The sequence below is a fragment of the Trachemys scripta genome, chromosome 2 (assembly GCF_013100865.1).
Source record: "Trachemys scripta elegans isolate TJP31775 chromosome 2, CAS_Tse_1.0, whole genome shotgun sequence".
Classification (NCBI taxonomy): Eukaryota; Metazoa; Chordata; order Testudines; family Emydidae; genus Trachemys; species Trachemys scripta.
In genome coordinates this window covers 50,024,791-50,049,872 of record NC_048299.1, presented here as the reverse complement: position 1 = coordinate 50,049,872, position 25,082 = coordinate 50,024,791, and the positions used below count along the sequence as shown (strand labels likewise).

Genomic DNA, 25,082 nt, shown 5'->3' with positions numbered 1-25,082 from the left:
ACATGTTTTAGAACCTTGTAATTAAGACAAATTGGGTAATCAAAGAAGAATAATCTTCCTTGTTACTTTAGCATCCATTTTGCTTGGAGCAATGATGACAGATGTTGATTAGGGAAGAAGAAGAAAAAAAATCAACCCAAAACAAGGACAGGACAAATTTCATATTCTAGGACAATACTTTTTGGAGAAAAAAAGAAGATTTTAAAATCCATCTTTCTGTTCATGAAACCGGGAAGATATGACAAAAAAAAAAGATTCTTTAGAGAAAGTAGGCATTTCATTAAAGTAACTATTCACCTTTCACTTAGCAGAAAGAGAAATTATTTTGACTCGATTGTGAAGAGAAATTGAACAGGTTTGGCTTCACCTATACGTAATTTCACATCACAGCACTGATGGATATCTAACATAGCTAGACATCCTCTAAAATGGTGGAAGGGGGTGGAAGAAGGAGCATTTTGTTATTTAATATTTATACTACAGTAGTGCCTAAAGGCCATAACTAGGTTGGGCTCCATTGTGCTACACACTATAGAAAAATAGTAGTGGACAGTCTCTGCCCAAAAGAGCTTACAATCTAGAAAATTAATTATGATCGAGTCATGATACCCATTCTTACTGAAGACTGACGCTTCCGGACAAATATCTGGAGTAAGGGGATGAGGGACTTTACACACTGAATCTAACAGTTCTCTTACACATCATCTGTGTTCTTCAGGAAGGAAAAAAACTGACCAGCCTACAGGTTGAGAATCAATTTTTTTTAACTCCATATGCGTCACAATGTCTCCATGTCCCTTTCAGCTTTTTCCCCTACTTGTTACTTGAACTAGAAATGCTACAGAGGTTACTATGCTTGCTTACTTTCATGCTCTGGACCTATCCTCCGTGGGTCCAAGATTGCCATAGCAGACATTTTCTGAAATCAAACAAAAGAAGTGAGCTGGGAGGGTCCCCTTAAGTCAGCAGTCACTAATGGAGAGAAAAATCTTATCCAACTATGTTGCCACTCTGTGCAGAGAACTAGTAAAATGAAGAAATGCTCCCACATTAATCAAGTCCACTCTGTGTATACAAAATATTTAAGCACTGTTTGTGGTTCATTATTTTTATAAAGTATGTGACCATGTAATTAAAGACTGTCAATGCACACATACAAGAAGGATGAATTAAGGTTGCATACACAGCCTTAATGCTGGCATTACCTAGCTTTTGAGCACTTACCTTGGCAACCTTAATGTTCTTTTTAGCATAGGCTGTGTGTGCACAATTTATTCTACTAATATTACTACTACTACTTTTTTAAATTCTGTAACTGCTAATTGTGAGGAACTGAATTGTTCCAAATTTGTGCAATGGTTTTAAAATGCAGACACAATCACTGGAGACTAGATTAAGAACAAACTTATTATCATTATTTATTGTTATCAAGACACTTCAACTAAGGTCTCTGGAGGTGTTTGAGACCCCAGTCTTGCTAGTAACTTAAACATGTGCCCTAACTTTATGCGTGTGAGTAAACCCATTGACTACAAGACCTAAATCATTAGTCTATTTTTAAAAATGCCATGGTGGGCAACATTAAAGATTATGGTTTCCAGTATCAAGCTGCTTTTCTTTGTAGGTAACATTTTCCCCTCTTCCCCAAGACTTAAGTCACAGTGTGCAGAATCCTCCCTGATATCAAAGATAAAGGGGAGATATGACCCTAAGAAAGTTAAAACACTAGCATAATTTTACCTGCAAGAATTAAACCCATTAATGTTATTCTCAATAACACTACATTTATAGAAGGTGGAAAACTCTTTTTGTTACATAATGCTGTTTCTAAGGGCCTCATTCTGAATGTGTTCATTTCCCAATGACTGCAGGGTCACATCACTAATGTAGTAGCATATGTAGAAAACTGAGAAATAAGTTGGGCGGGAAAGCTAAAAGTAAGATGAAACAAAGTCCTTGGCTGGGAGATAGAGCAGAACATTAAGCAGACGGCAGGGAGAAAACATAGCTATGTTCTTAGAACACATTATATACAAAACATGCATACAATGTTTTATAGCACTTGAACCGAAGAATGAGAGCATACCTGCGACAGATAGGGAAAGTACTGAACAGTGTAATTAAAGCTTTTTTCAGATGAAGGGTCTTCCTTTGAGTCATAACACATATGCAAATAATTATCAACAAAGGCAAAATGCAAACTTATTGTCTTTAACTTTGCAGTTTTTACTACTTCCTTATATTTTGTGCAAATATAACTGTATCACTTTTGTAATACCAAAACGTTTGGCTCTCAAAAGCAACTGAGGGAGAAAGTTATTAAAACCAGCCTGAATTTAAGCAGATACCTGAAAGTGGAAAAACTAGGCACTTTGATATACTTTGCCCATGCCATTATTTACTAATAAAGACCCTATTTTGCTGTACAGTACATAGCTGATTATACTAGCTTTAAAATATACAAAATGAACCGTCTCTCTGTGAATGCACACTGAAATTGTGAAAGATTTCACAGCCATATATACTGCTAGGATTTGAAGGTTAGTGTGCTTATAGTACTTGAAATAATAATACATATTTACCTGGTTCTTTGACTCATTCATCATAATCACTAATAAGGTTCCTCAGGACTGTTACACCCATGCAAGTCCAAAAGACACAGTGGCTCAGCCTGGATTAAAACACTATCTTGACATTAATGTCCTTGCCAACTATTTGTACTGTCTTCCTCTCCTAAGATTAATCATTGAAGTGTTGATAGCAGGCCCAGCATCTGAAAACCCTCCAATTCTTTGAATATCAGACAAGTTTCAGATGTGTGGAAGCATATGTGCATATGGTGTGGCAACAGCAGTGACCTTGATAGTCAAAGATATCCTGCTGGTCAGAGGTCAGTCAGCATTGCTAATTCTGCCAGGATTTTTTAAAGGATTTATTACCATCAACATCCAGAGTTCTTGACTTATTTTTTGGATCTGGTAGGGAAAGAAGAAATCACTTTAGAGTGGTTCTGTTCTTTCTTGTCATAGATCCCAGAGAATACTGATGAGATAGTGCTATTCCTGTCTAAGTGCTCTCAGCTGGAGGGCCCTACGTGAGCTTAATATTGTTACCCCACTTGATCAACATGGAAAGCTATTAGGGGAAACAGAGAGGTAATAGGCGATACAGACACCCTGACTGAGACATTTATCCCATTATCTGGCAGAGATCATCATCAGCATGAAAGGCTTAAGCAGAGTCTAGACAAGACTGAGGTAATGCTGACTGACAGGAAGCAGCACATAGAGGAAAATGATGAAGTCTATGAGCAATCCCATAAATTATTATATTTGCTTGCCATTTGTCAAAGTGGTCAGCAATTTGATAGTCTTCTGCATCTCTCAGTGATCAGAAAAGTGTTTTTCCATCTTGGGGTAGCCAAAAGTCTGTTTTTTCATTGCTGGTGCAGGCTTCACTACATTCCTACACGCCTTTGTTACCTCTAGAATAGTGCTTCAATGCACCCTATCCATGTCCAACCACAGGTGCAACACAAACTCCAGCTAGTGAAGAATGGAGCTTTCTGCCATGTGATAAAGGCGACCAGCAGGGGCATATATATTATAAAGGTGCTCCACACTACACAATGGTTATTAGAAAACTTCTGGGTAAAATTCAAGGTGTTGGTTAACATCTACAAAACCTTAACTGGCCAAGGCCTAACTATATCAAGACCTCTCTGACTAATCACACAAGCTATGTTTGCCCAAAACACTTCAGATAAATTATGACAGGGGTGAGGTTCGAGGAAGCTAGCTTTTGGTAGCATAGGCCCACACCTTCAGAATTCATTGCTGCCAGAAATTAAACTAAACCCAAGCCTGACTATATTAATGAAACTATGTTATACGTGCCTTTGTTAAGGGTTTTCCATAATTGCTGGTTCTCTTCTCCTGTCATTTAATCTACTGATGAGGTCTTACTCATATCTCTTTTTGAAGTCTTGAAGTGGGGTGGGGACAGTTGCACTGGTATTTAGCTTCCTACACATGGGTAATGTTTTTGCCTTAATCTAAGCTCTGTTCCAGATATTTTGGTGGTGAATGCAGTATAAATGCTTGAAATACATAAAATAAGTAAATAACTTTCTACTCCTCTAATTTCCTTGACCCTTTAAAATATTTTTTCCCTAAACTGAGCAAGAAATTCGTGGCCATGAAGGGAAGATTTCTCAGTATTGATTAATGTATGGGAACAATGTATGCTGACTGCATATATCAATGAACATCAAGATGTATTGCCTCCTGAACTATATATTGACCTCTGCTTCACCTCAGTCTATTTTTAGCTTATAGGGCAATAAACTTCGATGTTCAAATCGACCAAACAATATCTGCTTCCTATTACATAGGGCATAAAGGATATTAAAAGTATACAAAAATTAAATATTGGACTAGAAAATACAAGCATTTTCCTAAATCAAAATGGGGAAAAAAAGATCAGCTCCAATACTATTGTCCCCTAATGAAACTCACAGGAATAGGACCAGGATCATGTATTACATATTTCACTTTTACTTTTAAGACTATGTGGTAATATCAAGTTTGAATAATCGCTTCTCAAACCTGACCTGCCAGCATCTGTCTCCTTGAAGATTCCATCTTGATTGGGACATAGTTCACAGCTAGGAGATACCCCACATTTGCATGCATCACAAAACCAAGGTTCAGTGGAGTTTTCTGAAGCTGAGCTCATAATAGAATCACTCTCTCCGTCAACACCATAGCAACCTACAGACAGAGAAAATAAAGAGCAATTGAATACAAAAGGAGGTACAATTATTTCAAAACAGACTACAAGGGACAGATTTTCAACCCAGCCCTAAACAGACTTTATGCAAGCACAACTTTGCATCCACACAAAGGTGAGTATCTGAAAAAAATCTAGTCCTTGAAGGTGACTTGCAAAGGATTTTTTTAAAATTGGGCTTTTGATTTTTACTTCTCCAATATATACAGAAGGCCTGAAAAGTGTTTGTTTATATGTAAAAACATGTTTTATCTGTATGATTTGTATGTTTTTTACCACAAAAATACCAAGACTGTCCAGTCTGGTCTGCCCTAATTTGGTAAGATTTTAAGGGTGAACTTTAACATCTAAACTGAAGGGATAAGAGTGTTGAATCTTTAATAAAGGCTTCCATTATTCAAAATGTTAGTCAGTAAAAATTAAATTGGCATTAAAAAGGGATTTCAAACAGCAATTAAAAATCCTCTCACTTTTTTAACTCATTATGTCATGATTACATTAGTTCTCCAGTCAGTTTACAGTCTCCCTGACAGGCAATGACCTATTAATGTAAAAATAAAACAATTAACTTTTCAGGCCTTCTTTTTTGGTACATCATAAATAAAAAAGGGCATAAGCTATTTTTTCCCCTTTCCAGGTCACCTTTAAAATGAAAATGTAGAACATGAATAAATGCATCAAAGCAAAAACAAAATTCTAAATAAGTAAATGTAAGTTTATAAAGATGTCAAAATATTTACAAATAGTACTTATACAGACATTTCAAATTGGAGTTCAAGGGTATTTTTACTAGCATTATTGGGAGTTCCCCCTCCCATTAGCAACCAGGACACAAAAGAAGGCATGTTCGTTTGTCCCAAAGAACATTCCAAAGGCCGGGGCAGGGGTGGACGGGGGGAGAAAGAGGAATAAAAAGTAAGATGGCCAAGTGGTGACTGCCCACACCTTAAAACAAGCTTTTAATGTTGTTTTTTTAAAATTTGAAGTATTCTACACACATGCACCCCACACCACTGCAAAATAGTCAGCTGTTAGGTGTAATGGTAGCGATAGGACTTTAGGAGACTTGAGAATGAAAGGAAAATAGCCTTATGAACCAACTCAGGAAAAGTGTTCAAGTATAGAGAGCAGTATGGATGGAAGTGCAGACACTACTGTAGAAGTGGACAAATGACATGTCAAGGTTGGCATAACTGGCAGAGGAAGGGGAGAAAAAGTGGGGGAGAAGGTGGGGTAACATGAAAAGAGATCTGAATGGATAAGTTATGAGAGGCAGTGGTATTCTAGGACTTTTCTAATAGAATTTCCCACGAGATACTACAAAACTGAAAATTGGATGCAGAATTTGTAACTGCACACTGAAAATAGCAAACATCTTATTTGATAAATACACAGAGAACAGATACTCAGAACATTGGTTTTTACTTTACCTTTCCAATTTAAAATTTTAAAATAGATTATGCTCTTTATTAATACTTTATCAAAAATAGCCAGTAAAATTTGAGAGCTGCAAAACAGTTTATTTTATCCATCAAACAGAAGTTTGCAACAACATTACAGCCATATAAATGGTCACTGGTAACAGCAATGTGCTGTATAAATAAATCAAGGTTTTAAAAACAAACATACAGTGCAACAGATCTGGCAATTTTATGCAATATATATGAGAAATCATACTGTATTAAGTTTATGCATCATTGTGGGCCAGTGATTATATGTAATTGCCTAGGGGAGAGTGAATACCGCCCTCAAAGAATTAAGAACAGTGAGGGATTATTAGGCAAATTCACTCAGGATGTAAACACCGCCAGTGAGGTACCAGCACTGGGAGAGGTTTGCACATAGTGGTGGCAAATTGGATTCTCCAGAGACTAACATACAAAAAAAGGACTTTTGGATAAACAGCCTGAATTTAAACGGACTCAGGGCCTTTTTTATGATCCAGCAAACTGACAAAACCTTTTATCCAAGGGGGAGTCCCAATCCTAATGGAAGGGTCTAAAGGACTGACTCCTGCCAGAGCTCCTGCTGGAGTCGGGGGGAGGGGAGTGACTTCTGGTAAGTTTTTTTTTTAAGCATGCGTGTAGGTTTATTGTTTATTTGTTTTCTCTATAATTGCTCTTACCTTAAGAATAAATGTGCTTGCTTAGAAAGACCTGTGTGGTAATGTATAGCAATGGGAAATTACGCAGTTTACAGCCTCTGAAGAGAAAGCAAACCACAGACGCTGGCCATTTAGGCTATCTAGCTTGCTGAGAACAACAGTGTAGGCAAGGAACTTTTCAGTCTGCAAAAAAACCCTGGTCAGTAGGGAAAGAAATATAAATCTCCCCTCAAGAGAGATGACTGCAAGGGAGGTGGAGGCCTAAAAGTAAGAGCCCTAGCTGCACCATGTGGGGAAAAACAGAGGCAGTTGCCCTGAATTTTGACAGGTAATATGTATCATATTATAATAGCATAGAATATTTAAAAGTTGTGTACGTGTACTTGAAAGAAATCTAATTTGCCTACAGTTACTTTTTTGGAATGTTACACAAACATGAAATGTTACACAATCTTCTTTATCCCCAAAATCTCATATATATCATGTAAAGTTAGGCTCCCAGGTAGGATTTGCAGGGCTCAGGAAATGTAGCAGAAACACCCCCACTGCCACATCAGACCTATAAGGATAGTGTAGGCTTCCTTGTCTACGCTCATTCTCTATTCTTGCCTAAAACAGCAGGGTTAAGGGACTATCTCCTTCCATTCTGCCATCCCCAAAACAGCACAAATTAAAAGGCTACAGATCAACAGTGGGAAAAATCAAAGCATAAAACATACAAATATATTCAAATCCACCCTCTTCATACAGTTTTAAACTCCTCATAGCTCCTGATTCCCCTTCCACTCCCATCACTAATAAATCACTTAGAATGATCTACTTAACTTCTTCCAACCCATCTCTTCTTTTTCGTAAACAGAGCTTTCTCCACCTTCTACTTACCACATCACATAACCACGTCTACCATTCTCCCTAATCATCACGTGAGCCTATGTTGCCCTTTCCTTCTCCTGCACCCCACTGCCCTCTCCCTCATCAAGACAATAAGTCAACTGTACAGAAGAAATCTGCTCAAGTATTTTACACCATTTGGAATCAAAATTATAAAAAAGGTAAGGAGGGGTCACCAGTTTTTAATGAAAACATATGTAAAATGCTTATGACAATTATACCAAATATATATTTTTTTAAAACCCAGTTTAATAAAAATTAGTCATAGCTGGATTTTAGTTGGTCTCAAAACATGTCACAGTATTCTCACATTAGTGAGAGTGTCTCCTGCCAGAACAATTAAAGCCTCAGTTACAAAGCTGCTCTAACCATCACGATGCATTCTACGGCCAAAAATTAAATATAATTTCCACAAACTTTTCTTTGTTGCCCAAAGGGCACTTCCTTAAATGCTGTTTATTCAGTTACATTACAGAAACTGGGGAATTTGCATGAGCTCTTCTGACATTTTAGATTAAAAGAGAATGTTAGAACTGCATTAGTAGTGAGCCACTATTTCCTTTCTGAACACTATTTTTCTCAATTATGAAGCTGCTTAAGATACTCCGACTTTTAAGCAGTGGAATTTTAAAGACCTTCTGTCTTTACTGGAATTTGTCAAGTTAGAGAACATTAACTTGCATTTAATTTTTTCTTTTAAATTTGACTTGTATTTATCTAAGTTCTCAAGCATAAATCATGGTTCATATTAACAAGCATACTTTATACAGTCAAATTAGAAACATGTCCAACAAACTGATGTAGTGTTTACATTAGTATAGTTTTACCATTTTATATTACATTTCACCTTACATATGGTAGCTCTTGGCATTGTAATAAAGCAAACTAATGTTCAGAGATGAGTGGGTTAAAGTTTTAGTTAAAACAGACGTTTCATTAACAGTGCAGAGGTCAATGTGGTGTGTTGTAGCTCAGATACTGTACAGATGGACATATTAGGAATACCTAGATAAACAAAACACAGCTGAACAGATCTGTTAGTCTTCTCTGCATCAATTTGTACTTGTCCTCAAACATCCCTCATCATTCACTGCTCAAAGGCACCTAAATTGGAGTCCTTTTGCTTTTATTACTGAAAATTACTTACATCAGAAATTAAAGAATCATGAAACAAGTTTCAAAATTTAGTTACACTAAAGGATTAACTACCCTTGTTTTAAATTTTCCTGCATGAATTATTTTTGTCTCATTTATTTTCAGTTTTGTCACACATTAGGGCCTGGGCAGGTTGAGATGGTATGCTTGTTATTACGCTGACCTATATAACTTGGTAGAAAATTTCAGTGAAATAGAAATTTAGGTACAAGCAACTTCCACCAAGCACTTAAGAACATTTGTTTGCAATAAGAGGCCTTGTTTGAAACTGTTAACAGCTGCATTTCCATATCTCCCTGAACTTTTTCAACCGGATCAAGGAGATTTTCTTGTATATATTTCTCATTAAACTTGTTTAATTTATTTCTAGGCAAAACATAACTGAGAAATGTTTTGCAGAGATTACTGTCTTTTCTTATACAACCTAGCCATTTATGTAGGTCTGAGAGCAATGAAACAGCTTATGAGAGTGCCTGAATTGGTGGCAAGAATAAACTCTTATCTACAAAAACAGATGAAATCCCAGAATATTTGAAGACAATTTAGTCAGGGGGAAAAGGGGAAGAGGAGGGAGTTTACAGCTGTAAAACAAAGAAAGGTACCATGAATCCTGTCAATGACTTTACATTAGTATAACAAACAAAATCATGATATCTATAGAAACAGAAAACTAAAATACACATTTCCATTCTCCTTTCTGGTTTTACCAATAAAAAAGTAAACATTTTCCTTGTGAATTTAGCTAACATTTCAGAAAAAGCTATGTTTTTACAAGGATATATTCAACTCAAAATTTACATTTTAAAAAGGGACACCATCAATTTAAAAATTATCTACTAGTGTTACAGGATTTCAGCTGAAGGTTAGTGGAAAAAATATTGTTTTCAGTTTACTTTGTTTGTTTACTTTGTGAATATGACATCAGTTGGTGTTTCCCATGCACTGTCAGTACTTAGAAACAAAAGCATTTAACAAAAAAAAAAAAAAAATAGAAAAATGTGATTGTAAAACCACAAAAAACGATACAGAGAGTCAAGAGGCAGTATACTACCCAAAACTATTTGAGTTTTGTTTATAAAAAAAGATCAAATTTCAAGTTGTGGGTAACAACCAAGTATCATTACTGTAAACCAAAGATGTGAATGGCACATATCACATGTTCCCTAACTTGTGAGCCAAACTACTAAACACAATAAAAAGGGGGAGTATTTCTATCATGAGTCCTTTTTTCCCCTGCATGAATTCTGCTGGCAGACTAAGAACGTCACAGGTACCTTTGAAGTTAGGAAAGTGGACATAACAAATGACAAGTCCACAAATGCAAATGAGTATAATTTATTCCACAGTTGCAGAAATAAAAGGTGATCATAATAAAATTATACAAAAAATATTTTGGAAAGAACTATGGGATGCCTCTAGATGAATGGTGACATTTACTGCTTAAAGAACGTAATCTTATTCACTTAAATTCGTTTTATTACATATCTACAAGTTTAATATAATTTTAGTTAATACTCTAATTCTAATATTCTTTTATTAGATAAGCATAACTGAAAAATAAGTCATACTTTGATTAATAAATCTCATTGCTAGTAAAGTAAAAATATAAACTTTGTTTTTTTTCACATCATCATAAAAACATGAATTTGTGTTTTACCACCCCAGAGTCCACTTTCCTAATTCTGATGCTTCAGACGAAGATGAAAAATCCCATTAACTTTACTGGCCAATTATGAAATTCTATACATAGACACAAAAATCATCTTTCATTTCTGAACTAATCAGCAAATTCCCCAAAGCATGGTATTTAACCTCTCATAAAAATTATCCAACCAATAAGACCAGCTATAATATAATAAACAAGATAAAAATGATATTCACATGTGAAATCTATGGACTAAACACCACATAAAAACATTTAACAAATCAAAATATGTTACTATGGTAACTTCAAGTAACAAAAATCTTGTACAAACTATTAAAATCAGATTTTTCAAAAATAGGTATTAATGCAGTTCATCTGTATAGCAAATTGTCTGGAGACAACTGTGCTCATTTTGAGTAAAAGACATGAATCACCCTAAGTCTTTACCAATGTTACAGTTAATTAATGGGTTCAAATACAAATTGCACCCTTCCTTTTGCAGCTTTTATTTATTAATAAAAATAATTCCTAAAACACTCACTAATACAAAGTTAAAATATCAATCACAGCTTATGGTCTCGAAGACACCAATTATTTAACAACTTAGATTACATATGTGCTTCTTGCCCAAATTCTATGTTCTGTTTTCAGAGGAAAAAGTAAAGTAATAGGCCCAAAAGTGGTCTTGAGCACCCACAATTCTTGTATAGGTCAAGGGGAGTTGCTGACATGATAAGCACCTCTCAAATTAAGTCCTAAGACCCCAAACCTTCATACACTTAAATATGTAAGTAACTTTAATTACACGAATAACCCCATTCAATTCAACAGGATTATACAGAAGAGTAAAAAGTTACTCATATGCTTAAGTGTTTGTCAGCCTGGGGACTAAACAGGCTAGTGTAGCTCTACCACGGGATGTCCCAAGTGAAGCTACCGCAGGCCTGAACAGCAAATCATAACATACCTATCTCTTGCTTTAAAAGTGTAGGGTGGTGGCAAAGTTGATTGAGTTCAACATTTAAAAAAAAAAAAAAAAATCTTAAACAATTTCAGTTTATATAGTAAAGAAAAAGTGCAACCAATAATGGATGTGTTCATATACTTCCAATCTAAAATTTATGCAAGTCTATATGTAAACTCTGTTGGTATTGCAAGGTTTGTTAACTTCGGTTCTAAAAGTCAAAATTTTATGTAGCTCTACTTTAAAATAATATATTTTAAATTAGCAAAAAGCAGTTCAGGAAATTGCTACTTAATTTTTGTGCAAAAACAAAAGTGTTGTTATTGCCACTAGCAATTACATTTTGTTCCGGCAAGAAATATTCAAGGCAATACTATATTTCTATATGACGTCTCAATCTCTGAAAATTCACCTATTGCTCAGCAGGCAACTATATTTTGCATTATAATAATGCAATAAACAGCAGAGGACTTATTAAAAATTAAATTCGGCTACTTTTCAAGTAAGATGGATCAGTTAATATTTTTGTTTGCAGAGCAGTTAAACTACTGAATTCTGCAATTATATGGCAATACAATTTGTTGGTTTGGTTCATTATCCATTGACTAGCATAAAATAGTAACAATGCTTTAACTCCTCTAGTGACAGAATTAGAATTTTCCATAGTAAACTAAAACTAACTTCAGGAAATTAAGCAACAACATAACAGAAATTTTAAAAAAATATTAGTCTTCCATTCCCATGCAACACTCATCAGTAAGATTAAAATATATGAGACAAGTATACTAGAGGTGTGTTAATATATCTGCTACCATAGCTAAAAACATTTATTACTGATACCGTACATTAAATTATACTACTTTTTTATTTAGTGTGATACCAGCTTTAAATAAAAATTCAAAAAAAAAATCAACAAATAAAATGCTTTAAAAAAAAGTAGTTTTAATATATTAATCCAGTAAATGACATTGGAGGTTATGTCTGGGCAATAACTTTAATATACAGAATGCAGTACAGCCCAGTATAAATTGTTTACTAGAGTTGATGAATGTAACCTCTTTCTGCCTGTAGAATAGAATACCCCTGAGCAGACTGTGATTTCCTCAAATTTGATTATTCAAAATTACCCAACGGTATTCAGGGGTGGCATATTTTACCATATGGATTGATGACAATCAGTTTCTTTCAAACATTTAATGCTTTTTCAGCAGTGGCATCTAGTTATCAGATTTCCTTTACTAACAAATTTGCTTATCAATCTACTAATAAATTAACATTTTAACCTCCTCGATACCATCTTGTTTTGACTGAGAGATGTTGCCTAATTAAATTTGGTAATAAAGTCATGTGCCTGGGGTACTTATGCTAACTCTTTCTAGCATTACGAATGCATTTCTAATAATTATTTTCTTCATCATGTGCTGGCCAAACTTCATTTATGTAACAACGTAAATTTAACTCCCTCTGCCAAGTAATTACATCACACATTTGTTCATGTTTCCTGAGCCAGACATATTTTCTTAACATAAGCTGAACTCAGTGACAGCCTTGGTAATTTTAAAATAAATATATTAGCCACAAGGAGGCATTCAACCTTTTTGTTAACTACATCTTGCAAAAGCTCTGCAGAATATTGATATAATCAGTAAGAGGGCAGCTGTTACTGAGAGAGAATGCACTAGGTTATCATTAATCACTGCTGATAAATACACTGAAAGAATCTTGTCCACAACAGAGGAAAATGAAGGGAAGTCAACTCTCAGGAATACAATTCAGCCAGAGACTTGTGTGTACACTCAGGCAAATAAAGCTACACAGCAGGGATGGAACTATACAATACAGAATATCTGTTCTGCGGATATTATTATGACTCTATATCTAGGACACTGTTTACTATGAAGACGCAGAAATGCCATCCACCCACATCAATGGGTGGGGGAACTTGACGGGACCAGTATTGAAAGGGGGCCAGTCCCAGTAACAAGGAAGGGAGACACTCACCAAGCGACAATAGGTAGCGCTTCCCTCGAGAGTCTCTTGCACCCATTGTCCAGCTATAGGGTTGCCAACTCTCCAGGAATTAAAGACTGTGTCATATGACAAAACGTCCAGGAATACATCCAACCAAAATTAGCAACCCTCTAGGGGAGGGGGTGCAAACTGGCCAGCATTCCGAGCTCTCAGGATTAGCCCAGTTCAAGAGCCATGGGGACCATCTTTCAGATCTCTTACAGCAGAGAAAGGGTTAACTAACTAGGTTCCACCGGCAACAGCAGTTCTCAATATTCCTTACCAGCCATCCTCTGATTCTGGGGCCCTTTTCTCCATGAGCAGTGGATCTGTCCCAATGGGAGGGAGTCAGTCCTGTCTCACTGCAGGCAGTTATACCTCTGCCCCCATCCCAGCATAGGGGCTCTGCCTGTTATCAGGGCAGGAGCCTCCTTAGGGAGGAAGTCCATGCTTTCCATCCCCTCCCTGCTTGAAGGGGGTTGACTGAGAGTTACATGGGGAAGCTGGGATCTGAAGCGGTATAGCCCCACTCAGGCCTGCAACTGGGGCCTCGCCCTATCCCACCACCCACTTGTGGGGGGAGGAGTCCAATAGCCACATGGCGCTGCTACAGAGGCTGGGAGTAACCCTCCTTGGAGCCATGTTTGTTGCCACACCTCTCCATACTGCTCCGAGGGAGGAGGGGGCACATGGTGACGTGGTACTGCTTCGATGGCTGGGAATCCTAGGCTGCCCAGCTCTAGGGAAAAAAAATCACTCTTCCTGGTCCCTACCTGCAGGGATGGGGGAGATTGGCTGAGGCTCACATGGCACCTCTACAGTGGCTGGGAAGGGCTTAGTGGCCCTTCCAGGGCAAGGTCTTTTGGATCAGCCCACACCCCTCCCACTACTGTCCAGGGAGAGGGGAGGGGATCACAGGGTGCCACTACAGCAGCTGGGGGGAGGGCAGGCAAGTGTTCCCAAGCAGCCCTGTCGGAGCTGGGTCTGTTACCTTCCCCCCTGCTCTCTACACTCCCCCATAAGGAGATGCCACTGGAGTACTGTGGCTGCTGCGGGAATGCACTGCTCCTTCTCTCTGGCTGCATCCCCTCCCACCCCATGTCCAGCTCTGGTGGGGGAAGAGGAGGGCTCCCAGGATCTTGGCCACAGGTAGGGCCAGCAGGCACCTGCTCCAGGAGCCACCCTGAGGGAGCCAGGTAGAGCACCTAGTCCCTTCCACCCCATTCCTTCCCACCAAGGCGAGGCAGTAAGCGTCGGGGCATAGGCAGCAGCGGTTCCCTCCTGCAGGCAAGGACCCAATCCTGCCCTAACAGAGGCTCTGAGAGTTGTGGTTTCAGAGGTGGGTAAGTGTTATTTGGGCAGCCTTGCCAGGGAACAGTGGGCTTGGAAGCACAATCCCCAGAGTGAAAATGTGCTCAGTCTTCCCAGGAAAAGAGCTTAAATGAGAATCCATGGCCTGCAACAACTGCAGAAGGAAAGTCACAAACGGAGGATTGCAGCTGGGTAAGAGCCGGGACCTCAGCAGGGACAGTTCACTGTGTAGATGGTGCTGAGTCACAGGATTGCACTCCTCCTGGATGGGATCCTGAACCCTCATACAGGAGGCCCAAATAATGAATTCAGGCTCTGAGTTTGCGGAAAGTAAAGGTCCAAGCCTTACTGAGGATGATGAGAAGTGGGTGAGCAGCCCGGGGCCTCATTCCCATAACCTGCCAAGAATCCAGCAGGTATCCTCAGGATGCGACAGTGTATTCTCCCATAGCCCGCACATACTAATAGAGGGGAATCGCAAACTTCGGTGCTTGGGGGAAAAGGGTGGTGGCTCAGAGTGCTTATCCCTTAGACTTCCCCCTCCCCAAAGGAACATGGGGTGACCTAGTAAGATAACTGGCATTGGTGGCCCAGAGATTGGCAAAATAGTCCCCTCTCAGAGGAGTGGCGACACTCACAGGTTAGGGATGAAAGTCATGTACCACAAAGGAAAATGGAGCAATTAGGGAGCCCCTCCTGCCCCTTCACCAGGTGGCAACATTCCTAACAAAACAGGCAGGAAACACAGCAGTTAATGCCACTAGAGCTTATGTGGGATCCAACTGCCCACTTGGGAATCATCTGTCTAAAGGGGTTAAGGAAAAGGTTGGAAAGGGGAATGTGTGGATGTATTTACCTTGCTGTTCAGGGAAGAGCAGACGGAGGAGGGAGTAAATAGCATAAAAAATTTTGAGGACAAACCCTGCAGCGTTAAGGTGACTCAAACTCTTGAACTGGTCTGTATCCTTACACATTTATGTGAGTATAATTAGTGTTAGGAGCCCCGAGAGGTGTATTTCCTTCTTACAGTACAAGGACTTAGTAGGAGGGCTTATGCTACTATGGTGAGGTAGCATGGCTCAGGTATGACACGGAATTAAGAAAGAAGGCAGCAGGGGAACCAGATTTACCATGGGGTAAAACAGAACTTTGGTTGTATGTATGACCCTTAGCACCCCGCCCAGCTGCCATTCACAAAAAGCAGAATGCCAGTGCCAAAATCTTCTTTTTAAAAACACGGATATAAAAGCCAATGGGTACTTTGGATTAATGATAGGAAATGTTTTCACACCCAAGGCTGGTACAACCATTGCTGTAAGATGTGCTGGAGTCAGCATAACACACTCTCCTGGTACGTAAGTCAAGGGTAGTTCCTGCAGGGCTGTAGAAAAGGGGGGGGAGGGTCTGCAAGGTCCCAGTTCTTCAGGAGATGCTAGATGGAAAGGCAACCATGAAAAAGGCTCCTTCTCCAATTAACCTACAGAGTTACGAAATTTGTTATTGAACTACTCTAGCAAAAAAGCTTATTTATGGAATGGATTTTCAGCTGGTTTTCAAATCCCATATGAAGGCATGAGGTGCCACCTGTGGACAAAAAAGTCCACTAAAGGCTTCGAAGATAAAGAAAAGGCAGAGCGCGCCTTGGAGGTGGCAGGTCCCTTCTCATGCATTCCAATACCAAAATTTCACATCTCTTCTAAATGGGTAGCAATGGCGGCAAGGGGGGGAACATAGACTTTCCATCACCTGTTCAATCCCTGGGGCTCAACAGTAAAATGATTATATTGCCCTCCAGCTGTATTCAGTGAGACAGTCCTTATTTGATGCTGCGGGTAGCCATGCTTAAGGAGTGTAGTCCTAGGGTGACGTTGGCAAAATGCAACATGAGGTCTGCATTCAGATTGCTTCCAGGGCATCCCAGGGGCTTTAACTTGTTTGAATTTCAGTTTGAAGGCCATTATTATTTTGATAAAGCTGTGCCCACGGGATACATGGTGTCATGTGCCAATTTCAAAAGATGCAGCTCCATGCTGGAGTAGGCGATACTTCCCCGCACTGGACAGGCCAGTCTTGGGGACAATCTCAGTATCTTCTTATTTGCAAGAAGATTAGGGATAGGTAACTGCAAATACATGCTTCAGCTATTTCAGAACCTAGTCAACAGCCTTGGGGTCCCCCTTGCCACAGAAAAAACAGAAGGCTCTTCTCAAAGTTTAACATACATGGGAATTGAACTGGACTCAGTTTGGGGTTTCTAGGTTTGTGACCAAGAGCACCCCTACACACTACTGTAATAATCTCTGTACAAAATATACCTTGTGAGCTATCATTTGAAAACTAATAACTAGCTGTTCAATGATATCATGCTGAAGTGTATGCAGCAACATTATGTGTAAAGTTATGAATCCCCCCCCCCCCCATGATGATGTTAGCACATGTTCAAACCCACACAACCCTGACTAGGCAAAAGTTGTCAAACAGGTCTATCCTCAACAAAGAAATGTACAACTACCTCAATCTACATACAAGTAGAGCCCTACTAAATTCAGATCCATTTTGATCAATTTTACGGCCAGAGGGCTTTTAAATTGGTAAATTTCAGGTTTTCAGATGTTTAGGTCTGAAATTTTACAGTGTTGTAACCGTGGGCGGATGGGGGAGGGAAGAGAGAGGAGGTCACAAAGCTGTCACCCTCACTTCTGCGCTGCCTTCAGAGCTGGACTCTGAAGGCAGCCACCACAGAGCTTCCTGCAGCCAGGGAAGGTACCCAGAGATGAGTCTGATCTCCCTCCCTCTTTCTCCCCCACAGAACAGCAATGCAGGGAAGAGGAAGTCCTGTCCCTCCCCAGCTCAACAGACTAGCAACTGGAACCCAGTGAATAGTAGGAACTCCCAGCTGGGGCACCCCCAGCTTTGCACCTCCCCTCCAATAGCTAGATTTCATGAGGGAGGTCTACTCTCACAGTCCGTGGTTTTCATGCTGTGCATTTGGTAGGGCCCTACATACAAGTAATAAACAGGGCTCTTGAGACAGCAAAAGGGTGAAATGGCAGGAGACAACGCAAATCTGCATACATAGGGGAGAAGAAAGCATGGTGGCACCTTTACCACAGACTCCACGTCGCTTTCTTTCCTGTTTGAAGGCTAATCCTCAAACAGAGTTTATTCAAAGGGTGATTGGACTATAAAAGTGATTTGCAAAGAACACCACAAGGCATCTCTCTCCTCTCCCTTCCCCTACCCGCACTTCCATGTAAGATTACAAAGGAACCAGCCCTCTGACTTTGTGGGGGGAAATTCTAACCTTAGAATTTGGTCAGCCGTGTTGCTGGAAATATGCGGTAGGGATTTTTACCTTGAACCAAGTCTAGCTTGTTGAGTTTTGGCTACTAGAAAGCATTTTATTTTTCTTGTAACGGTTTGTAACTTTAATACCTTATACTTGTACTCACTTAAGACGTAGCTCTGAAGTTCAATGTATAATATATGACAAAAAAATATTTGTGGCGTTGATACCACCAATAGGGGATACAGAAAGATAATTAAACTAAGTTCCTTAAAAACTACTCTTTTGGAGAAGTCACTGAAAGATCAAGAAAAATCAGCACAGGTCTACACAGAATTATTATTATTGTTCAGAAGTGACAATTTTATAACTAAAAATACTTTAAGTAGACAAACTAAAGATATCACTTGAAATTTCTAGAAATAAAAAGGTGTGTCAAGAATCAGGTGACCTCACTGTATTAGCTTTCTATCTTAAATATAACGAATCAAAAGAAGCGTTGGCAACTGGATCTACCAGGAATGTGTACACAGCAACCCACTTTAGAAGACTTCAAAACAATCAAGTGGAAACTTGGAACAGAAGTGAGATATCACAAAAATATATTTATGAAGGAAACTGGTTAACACTAACTTAAAGAACCAAAATAGGAATCTTCATTGCTTATATCACCATATCAACCTGAAAAAAATCCACACTGGCAACTCTCAGAACAAATGTACTAATATATAAGGAAGAGACCTACGAGCACCTAAAGAGGGCAAAAAACTATGAAAACAAAGATACAGAGAGGGAACAGAATAGAAAAATGCAATTAAAAGATCTGGAGGTAAGATGTCAGATGTGTCAATTTGCTATAGTAAGAGTGCAATTTCATCTTTTTTTTTTAAATCAAAGAAACTAAAAACCCTGTAAAACTGCACAGCTAAGCTGAAGTATTTGATTCACATTATAAATTATGATGCTTAAAGACAAGTTTTTGTAACTTCACAACCACACAATCATCTTTCAAAATTTCTCCTCCAAATACTGTTTCTGCTTCTCTCCTCTTCCCACCACTAGTAGTAACACTAATTGCTAATAGTCAATCTAATTTTACCAGCCAAATACACCTTTAATTAAACATATAAAACGGTGCATAACATTTTATAATCGAACCTTGCCATTTGGGGGGGGGGGGGAGAATAGCTTTATTAGACATCATACAAGCTGAAATAACTAACTGCAATTAAGTCCCATCCAATTAACACTCGTGGAAAAACTGGCTTCCAGTTCTATATACTACATTTTTAGTTAATCCAGTTGCATGTAACATTTTGGCAGCCAGGCCAAAGACTCACCAGTTCATCTTTACAACAGAAAGATTATAAAGGAGTTTTCTATTGCAGGCTTACAAATAGGCTTAATGTACTAGAATCCATCCCTATGTGAGGACAAGGTTCTTGATAAGAAAAAAAAAATAGGCTTTGTGCAAACTCGGTACTAACGCTTAAAATATTTATCTCACAAGGCTGCTCCAGTCTGTCACTAGAAACAGAACTTTGAGATGATGTGCACCAGTATCATTACAGAGTAACTATTCTAGCTGTAGTAGACAATCACATAAAGACCCAGATTTAGAGTCCTAAAATTATACATTTTCCTCTTCTGACTAACCTACTACTCCCAAAAATTGAGAACATTTTCTGCTGTTAAATCTCTATTAACATAAAAGCGTAATTTATTTATTTACCTCTTAGAAAGGAGGATAGACAACAGTGGAGGACATGTAACTACTATATAGTAATTTAAGAATACTGAGATATAATAATTTTATTAACACTGTATGTGACCTGGTCAGTGAGGTGACGCTATTGTAAAATTGGGTTATAAGACTTTCCTGTGTGATTAATGTATTGGTCAGGCTTTATTATGTGAATAAGGAACTGTGGGGAAAAACAAGCAGGAAAACTAACGCACACTAAGAGGCTATTTACACGACAATGGCACACTTCTAGGCTCCAAACGAAGAGACAGAGAAGTTATTCACATTATACAATAATTGGAGTTTTTCCAAGAGGTGTCCCACTCTTTCTATTTCAGATGTGAATATGCCCCTCCACTTTTGGATTGCAGATTTTTGGTAGCAGTGCTGGTTTGACCTGTGCATGTGCTCTACATACCCAGATGCTGTGCAGCAAGGATATATAGGGTTGTGGTTGAATGCCCTCAGTTCCTTCTCTACCACAGAGTCCCAAAGAAAATTCCAAAGCAGAGGGGAAGGAGGGCAGGTAGTGGAGCACCCATAGGGACACACCTAGAAGAACTCCAGTTACTGCACAAGATAAATAACCTCTCCTTCTTTGAATAGCCTCCCTATGGGTGATTCTCTTCGGGAGAACTTTGAGGACAGATTCCAATACTGAAGAATGAACTGCACTGACAACCACAACATCTGATCTGGAGGCATGAACCAGAGCATAATGGTTGGAGAAGATAGAGAGGTCCAAGCTGCAGCTCTACAGATTTCAGTAACTGGAACATCTTTGAGTAATGCCAAAAACTAAGACTATGACCTTGCAGAAGAAGCTACTACTCTAGGAGGCTGAATGTCAGCAGAATCATAACATCCAATAATACCCTCCAGGATCCATCTAGGTGAAGATGGCAGATCACTTGGATAGGTCTGCAATTGAAACAAAGAGTCTAGAAGACTTTTGAAATGGTTTGGCTTTATCCAGATAGAAGGCTAATAGCCTTCTGACATCTCAGGTATGGAAGGCAGCTTCTTGTATAGTTTGATGCAGTTTGGGGAAAACAACTAGGGGATGAATGGACTGATTAATAGGAAATTGAGGTGACAACTAAAGTTACAGTCACATCCCAAGTTTCTACAATACCTTTTCCTTGAAAAACACCATAAAAAGCAGGGTCTGCCATTAAAGCTCCCTGTTCTCCGTTCCTCCAGGCTGTAGTGATGGCCACTAAAAAAGCTGTTTTCATGGATGAACGAAGCAACAAAACATGTATCTAATGGCTTAAAGAGGTGTTTTGTAAGGTGATGAAGAACCTGGTTCAAGTCCCATACTGGAGAAGGTTCTCTAATCTGAGGCAAAAGATTCCTTGGTCCTCTGAGAAATCTTGAAGTTGTCGGATAAGCAAAGATCAAAAAACCCTCCACAGACAAGTGGAAGGCTGTAATAGCTACCAAATGAACCTCGATGGAACTCAGAGAGATTTGAGGTCTTTAATTCCAACACGTAGTCAAGGATCGTAGGAACAGAACAGTGAGCAGGAGAGACTTTCAACGGGTGCATCAGTAGTGAAATCTCTTCAAGTTCAGAAGATAAGTATTTCTGACATACATCTTTCTCCTGTTTAATATATAATGCACTTCTGCTGCACAAGAAGTCTCTATCCCTGAGAACCATCTAGGAACCACACCAGAACTTCCAGACTGGGGTGAAGCATCTCTCCAGCATGCGGAGACAACAGATGGCAGCTAGTTAGAAGTCTTGTCGGTGGACGATAAGCATGTCAAATGAGGCAAGGAGACCAAACTTGTCTCTATCAGTTCAGTCCAAATAAAATGATCATGGCGTTTTGTTTGATTTTGTTCAGTACTTCCAAAAAGTAACGGTGTTGGTGGATATGCATAAAGAAGACCTCCCATCCACAAGATGAGGAAGGCATCCCCCCAGTGATTAAGGGACTAGTCCCCCTCTTGAGAAAAATTTCTTGCACCTTGTGCTGGTGGCAGTCACAAAGAGGTCTATCTCAGGAAATCCTAAAGTTAAGAATATGTTGTTGGGAATTAGATTAAAGAGTCCTCATTTGTAATTTGGGGATAAGTGCCTGCTGAGGTCATTGGCTATGATGTTCTGAATACCAGGAAGGTAAGACACTGAGATGACTACTTTGTGGGCTATGCACCAATTTCAGAGTTTTACTGCTTTGACACAGAGGGAGTGGGAACATGCCCCTCCCTGACAATTGATATCAAACATGCAGGCCATGTTGTCTGTTATGAACCTGACTGATTTGGTTCTGATCAGAGGAAGGAAATGGAGGCAAGCATTTCTGACTGCTCTCAAGTCTAGACGGGTAATGTGGAAAAGCTGCTCTTGGGATGATCGTTTGCCCTGGATCCTGAGGCCCTATTTCCCCAAAAGGGAAATATCTGATGTTATCACAAGAGTAAGGGGATATTCAATAAATAGGACTCCTGCACAGACCTTCCATCAGTTGACTGACTGTAGAAGCCAGATGGGTACAGACACCCTCTTGTCCAGACTCCACTTGTTCGGTATATGGACTATCCTGAACCATCCCCAGAGCCATTAAAAGAGGAAACTTGGCATTTTGGGTTACAAAAACACAAACCGTCATGTGCCCCAATAGTTGGTGACAGTTCCTTACATAGAGTTGAGGGCTGAGCTGAATACTTCAGATGAGATTCTTTAGGATGAGAAATCTGTCAGTAGGTAGGTAAGCCCTTTCTACCACTGCATCCAAAGAAGCCCCATGGAAAACTGTCCACTGTACTGGTGTCAAAGTGGACTTCAAGATTTAGTTAGATGCCTAATCTGTGGAATAAGAAGCTTGTCGTTTGAACTGCCAACCATACCTCTTGATAAAATTGGCTCCCGAGAAGCAAACATTGAGGGAAAGAACACAATTAGCTGCTCATGTTCTCATTTAGGGCTATCACTGCCATGATCTTTGAGAATAGCCTTGAGGCAGAGGAAAGGCCAAACAGAAGCACAAGGTACTGGAAGTGGTCAATTATGCAGCGAAGGCGGCTCTCGTGAGGAGGGGTGAATTGTGACATGAAAATACATGTTCTGAAGGTGAAGTGTCACAAAGCAATCTGGAATTATTGCTGCAAGTGTCATCATCCAGAATTATTGTTGTTTCACATAATTGTACAGACATCTAAGATCCAATATTGGTCTCCATCCCCTGTTCTTTTTGGGGATGAGAAAGTAGTTGTAATAGAATACCTTTCCTTGTGTTAAACTGGAAATGGTTCTGTGGCTCCTAAGCATAGGATAGAGATGACTTCCTGTCTCAGAAACTTATTGTGAGATGGATCCCTGAAAAGAGACAGGGAAAAGATGGACGTGAAAGGGATGGAACCACCAAAACCTACTTTTCTGATATTATGCTCACCCATGCTGGATTGGGAGAGGCAGTACCTAAAGTGCGGGAGAAGGATGTAATAGTGCAAATGTTGATTCTTCCTGAGTAGATGGTGTGAACTCATCTACTCAGGAAGAACCCAGCGATCCCAATTAGGCCACTGAGGGAGCCCATAAGGCAAAGGAAGCTGCATCCATCGTTGGTCATCCCAAACGGCTGATAGTCAAGATGGCCTGTCCCCAGCTGAACTTCTCTCAGTATGGACAGGAGAATGGGGTCTGGTAGAGTAGATGGAAATTCCTGCACAGAAACGTGCACGTCAGATGAATCATCAACATGTTCCAGAGGACAATAGGTATTCACTGTAAATGGATGATGTCGGTGACGTAGGCCTCGATGAGAAGCACTGAGTCAGTGACCCAGACAATCTCAGAGCAGAAAATTGGATATTACCAGAAAATAGGGATTTCAGTTCATTCAAAACAAGATATCCTCTTGGGTACTTAAATTCCCAGGTTACCGATGATATGCAAACAGAAGTTGGATGGAATTCTGTAAAAACTGTCGTTGGTACCAAGGCAGAAAAAAATTGACATCCAGTCTCAGACTGTACCAGCAAAGTAATCTGCAGAACCAGCACTAAAGGTACAGGAGAGACTTTCAGAGTAGATTTCTTAGAAGCAGAATGTTTGCTGGAGTAGACAAAGTAAGTGGAGAAGCAAGCACAGTCACTGATGTCACAGGGGACTTCGGTATCAAATCTGGAGTAGCGAGCTGAATCTTAAATGAAGCCTAAGATGATCTTGCAGTACTGGAGCTACTTGGAGCCTCAATGAAACTCTCTTTGAGATCTAAGGTCTCCAGAAGCTTAAATTGATAAAACAGAGATTTTCTTTTTTTGTAGGAGACTTAACTCTCCTGCCCCCTTTTAATGGCATTCCCAGTCTTGCTACATGAAGCTCTCGATACCAGGGACGTAGAGGAAGCTCATATAACCCTCAAAGCTCTTGGTGACCAAGACTTAGAGGTAGGTGGGACCACAGCTATGTACCTCAAGGCCCTCAGTGACCAGGATCCTGAGGTAGACAGGGAACTAATTGTGCTTGGAAGCCAGTGTATGGGGAGATTCTCCAAACCCATGTCAGAAGCCTGTCTTAAGGCTTGCTCCATCATCAGTAATTTGAATTTGATCTCCCTGTTTTTTTTCCTGAGATCAGCTCCTCCTTCAAAAGCAGATCTTACACTTACCAGGGATATGGGTGTCTCCCAATTGGTGAAGGCCTCCACGAATACTCATCACTGACCAGAACAGATTCCCAACTGGAAAGACACCACTTAAAGCCTAGGGATCCTGGCATGCTCTAGAACAGCCTCTAGGCTGGGAAAAGCTAAGAGAAAAGGGGACCCCCAAAACAAATTAAGCTAACTATACTAGAACTAAATCTAAGGAGGTGTAACCTCAGTGCTCCATCTCAGGCTCAACAGCAGTTGAGAAGGAACTCAGGGTGGTTCACCTGTGCAACCCTATATGTCCTCACTACGGGACACAAGGATGAATAGGCTCATGCATGGGCTGAACAGGCACTGCTATAAAAAAAAAAAAAAAAATCTCTGATCAAAGGCTCAGGGACACATGCACACCTAAAGTGGAGTACCCATAGAAATCTACTCAAAAAAGGAAACTGTTTTGCCAAGCTAGTGTCCTTTTGATCATTAGGATCCCAAACAGTAACAGCTGAAAACAGGAGGAGTCTGAAAAGTTGGGTCTTCCCCAGATCTAGGGAATGGAAAGCCTTGGGGTGAA

At 39.6% G+C, this 25,082-nt stretch overlaps 1 protein-coding gene across 1 annotated transcript in view; it reads right to left on the bottom strand.

The window, feature by feature from the left end:
- PHF14 (PHD finger protein 14) overlaps positions 1-25,082 on the bottom strand; it is a gene marked incomplete in the record, with an annotated part of 270,722 nt that overhangs the window by 226,683 nt on the left and 18,957 nt on the right. Inside the window, 1 exon segment of the mRNA XM_034760532.1 lies at positions 4,613-4,772. Within this exon segment, the coding sequence (XP_034616423.1) occupies positions 4,613-4,772 (160 nt within the window).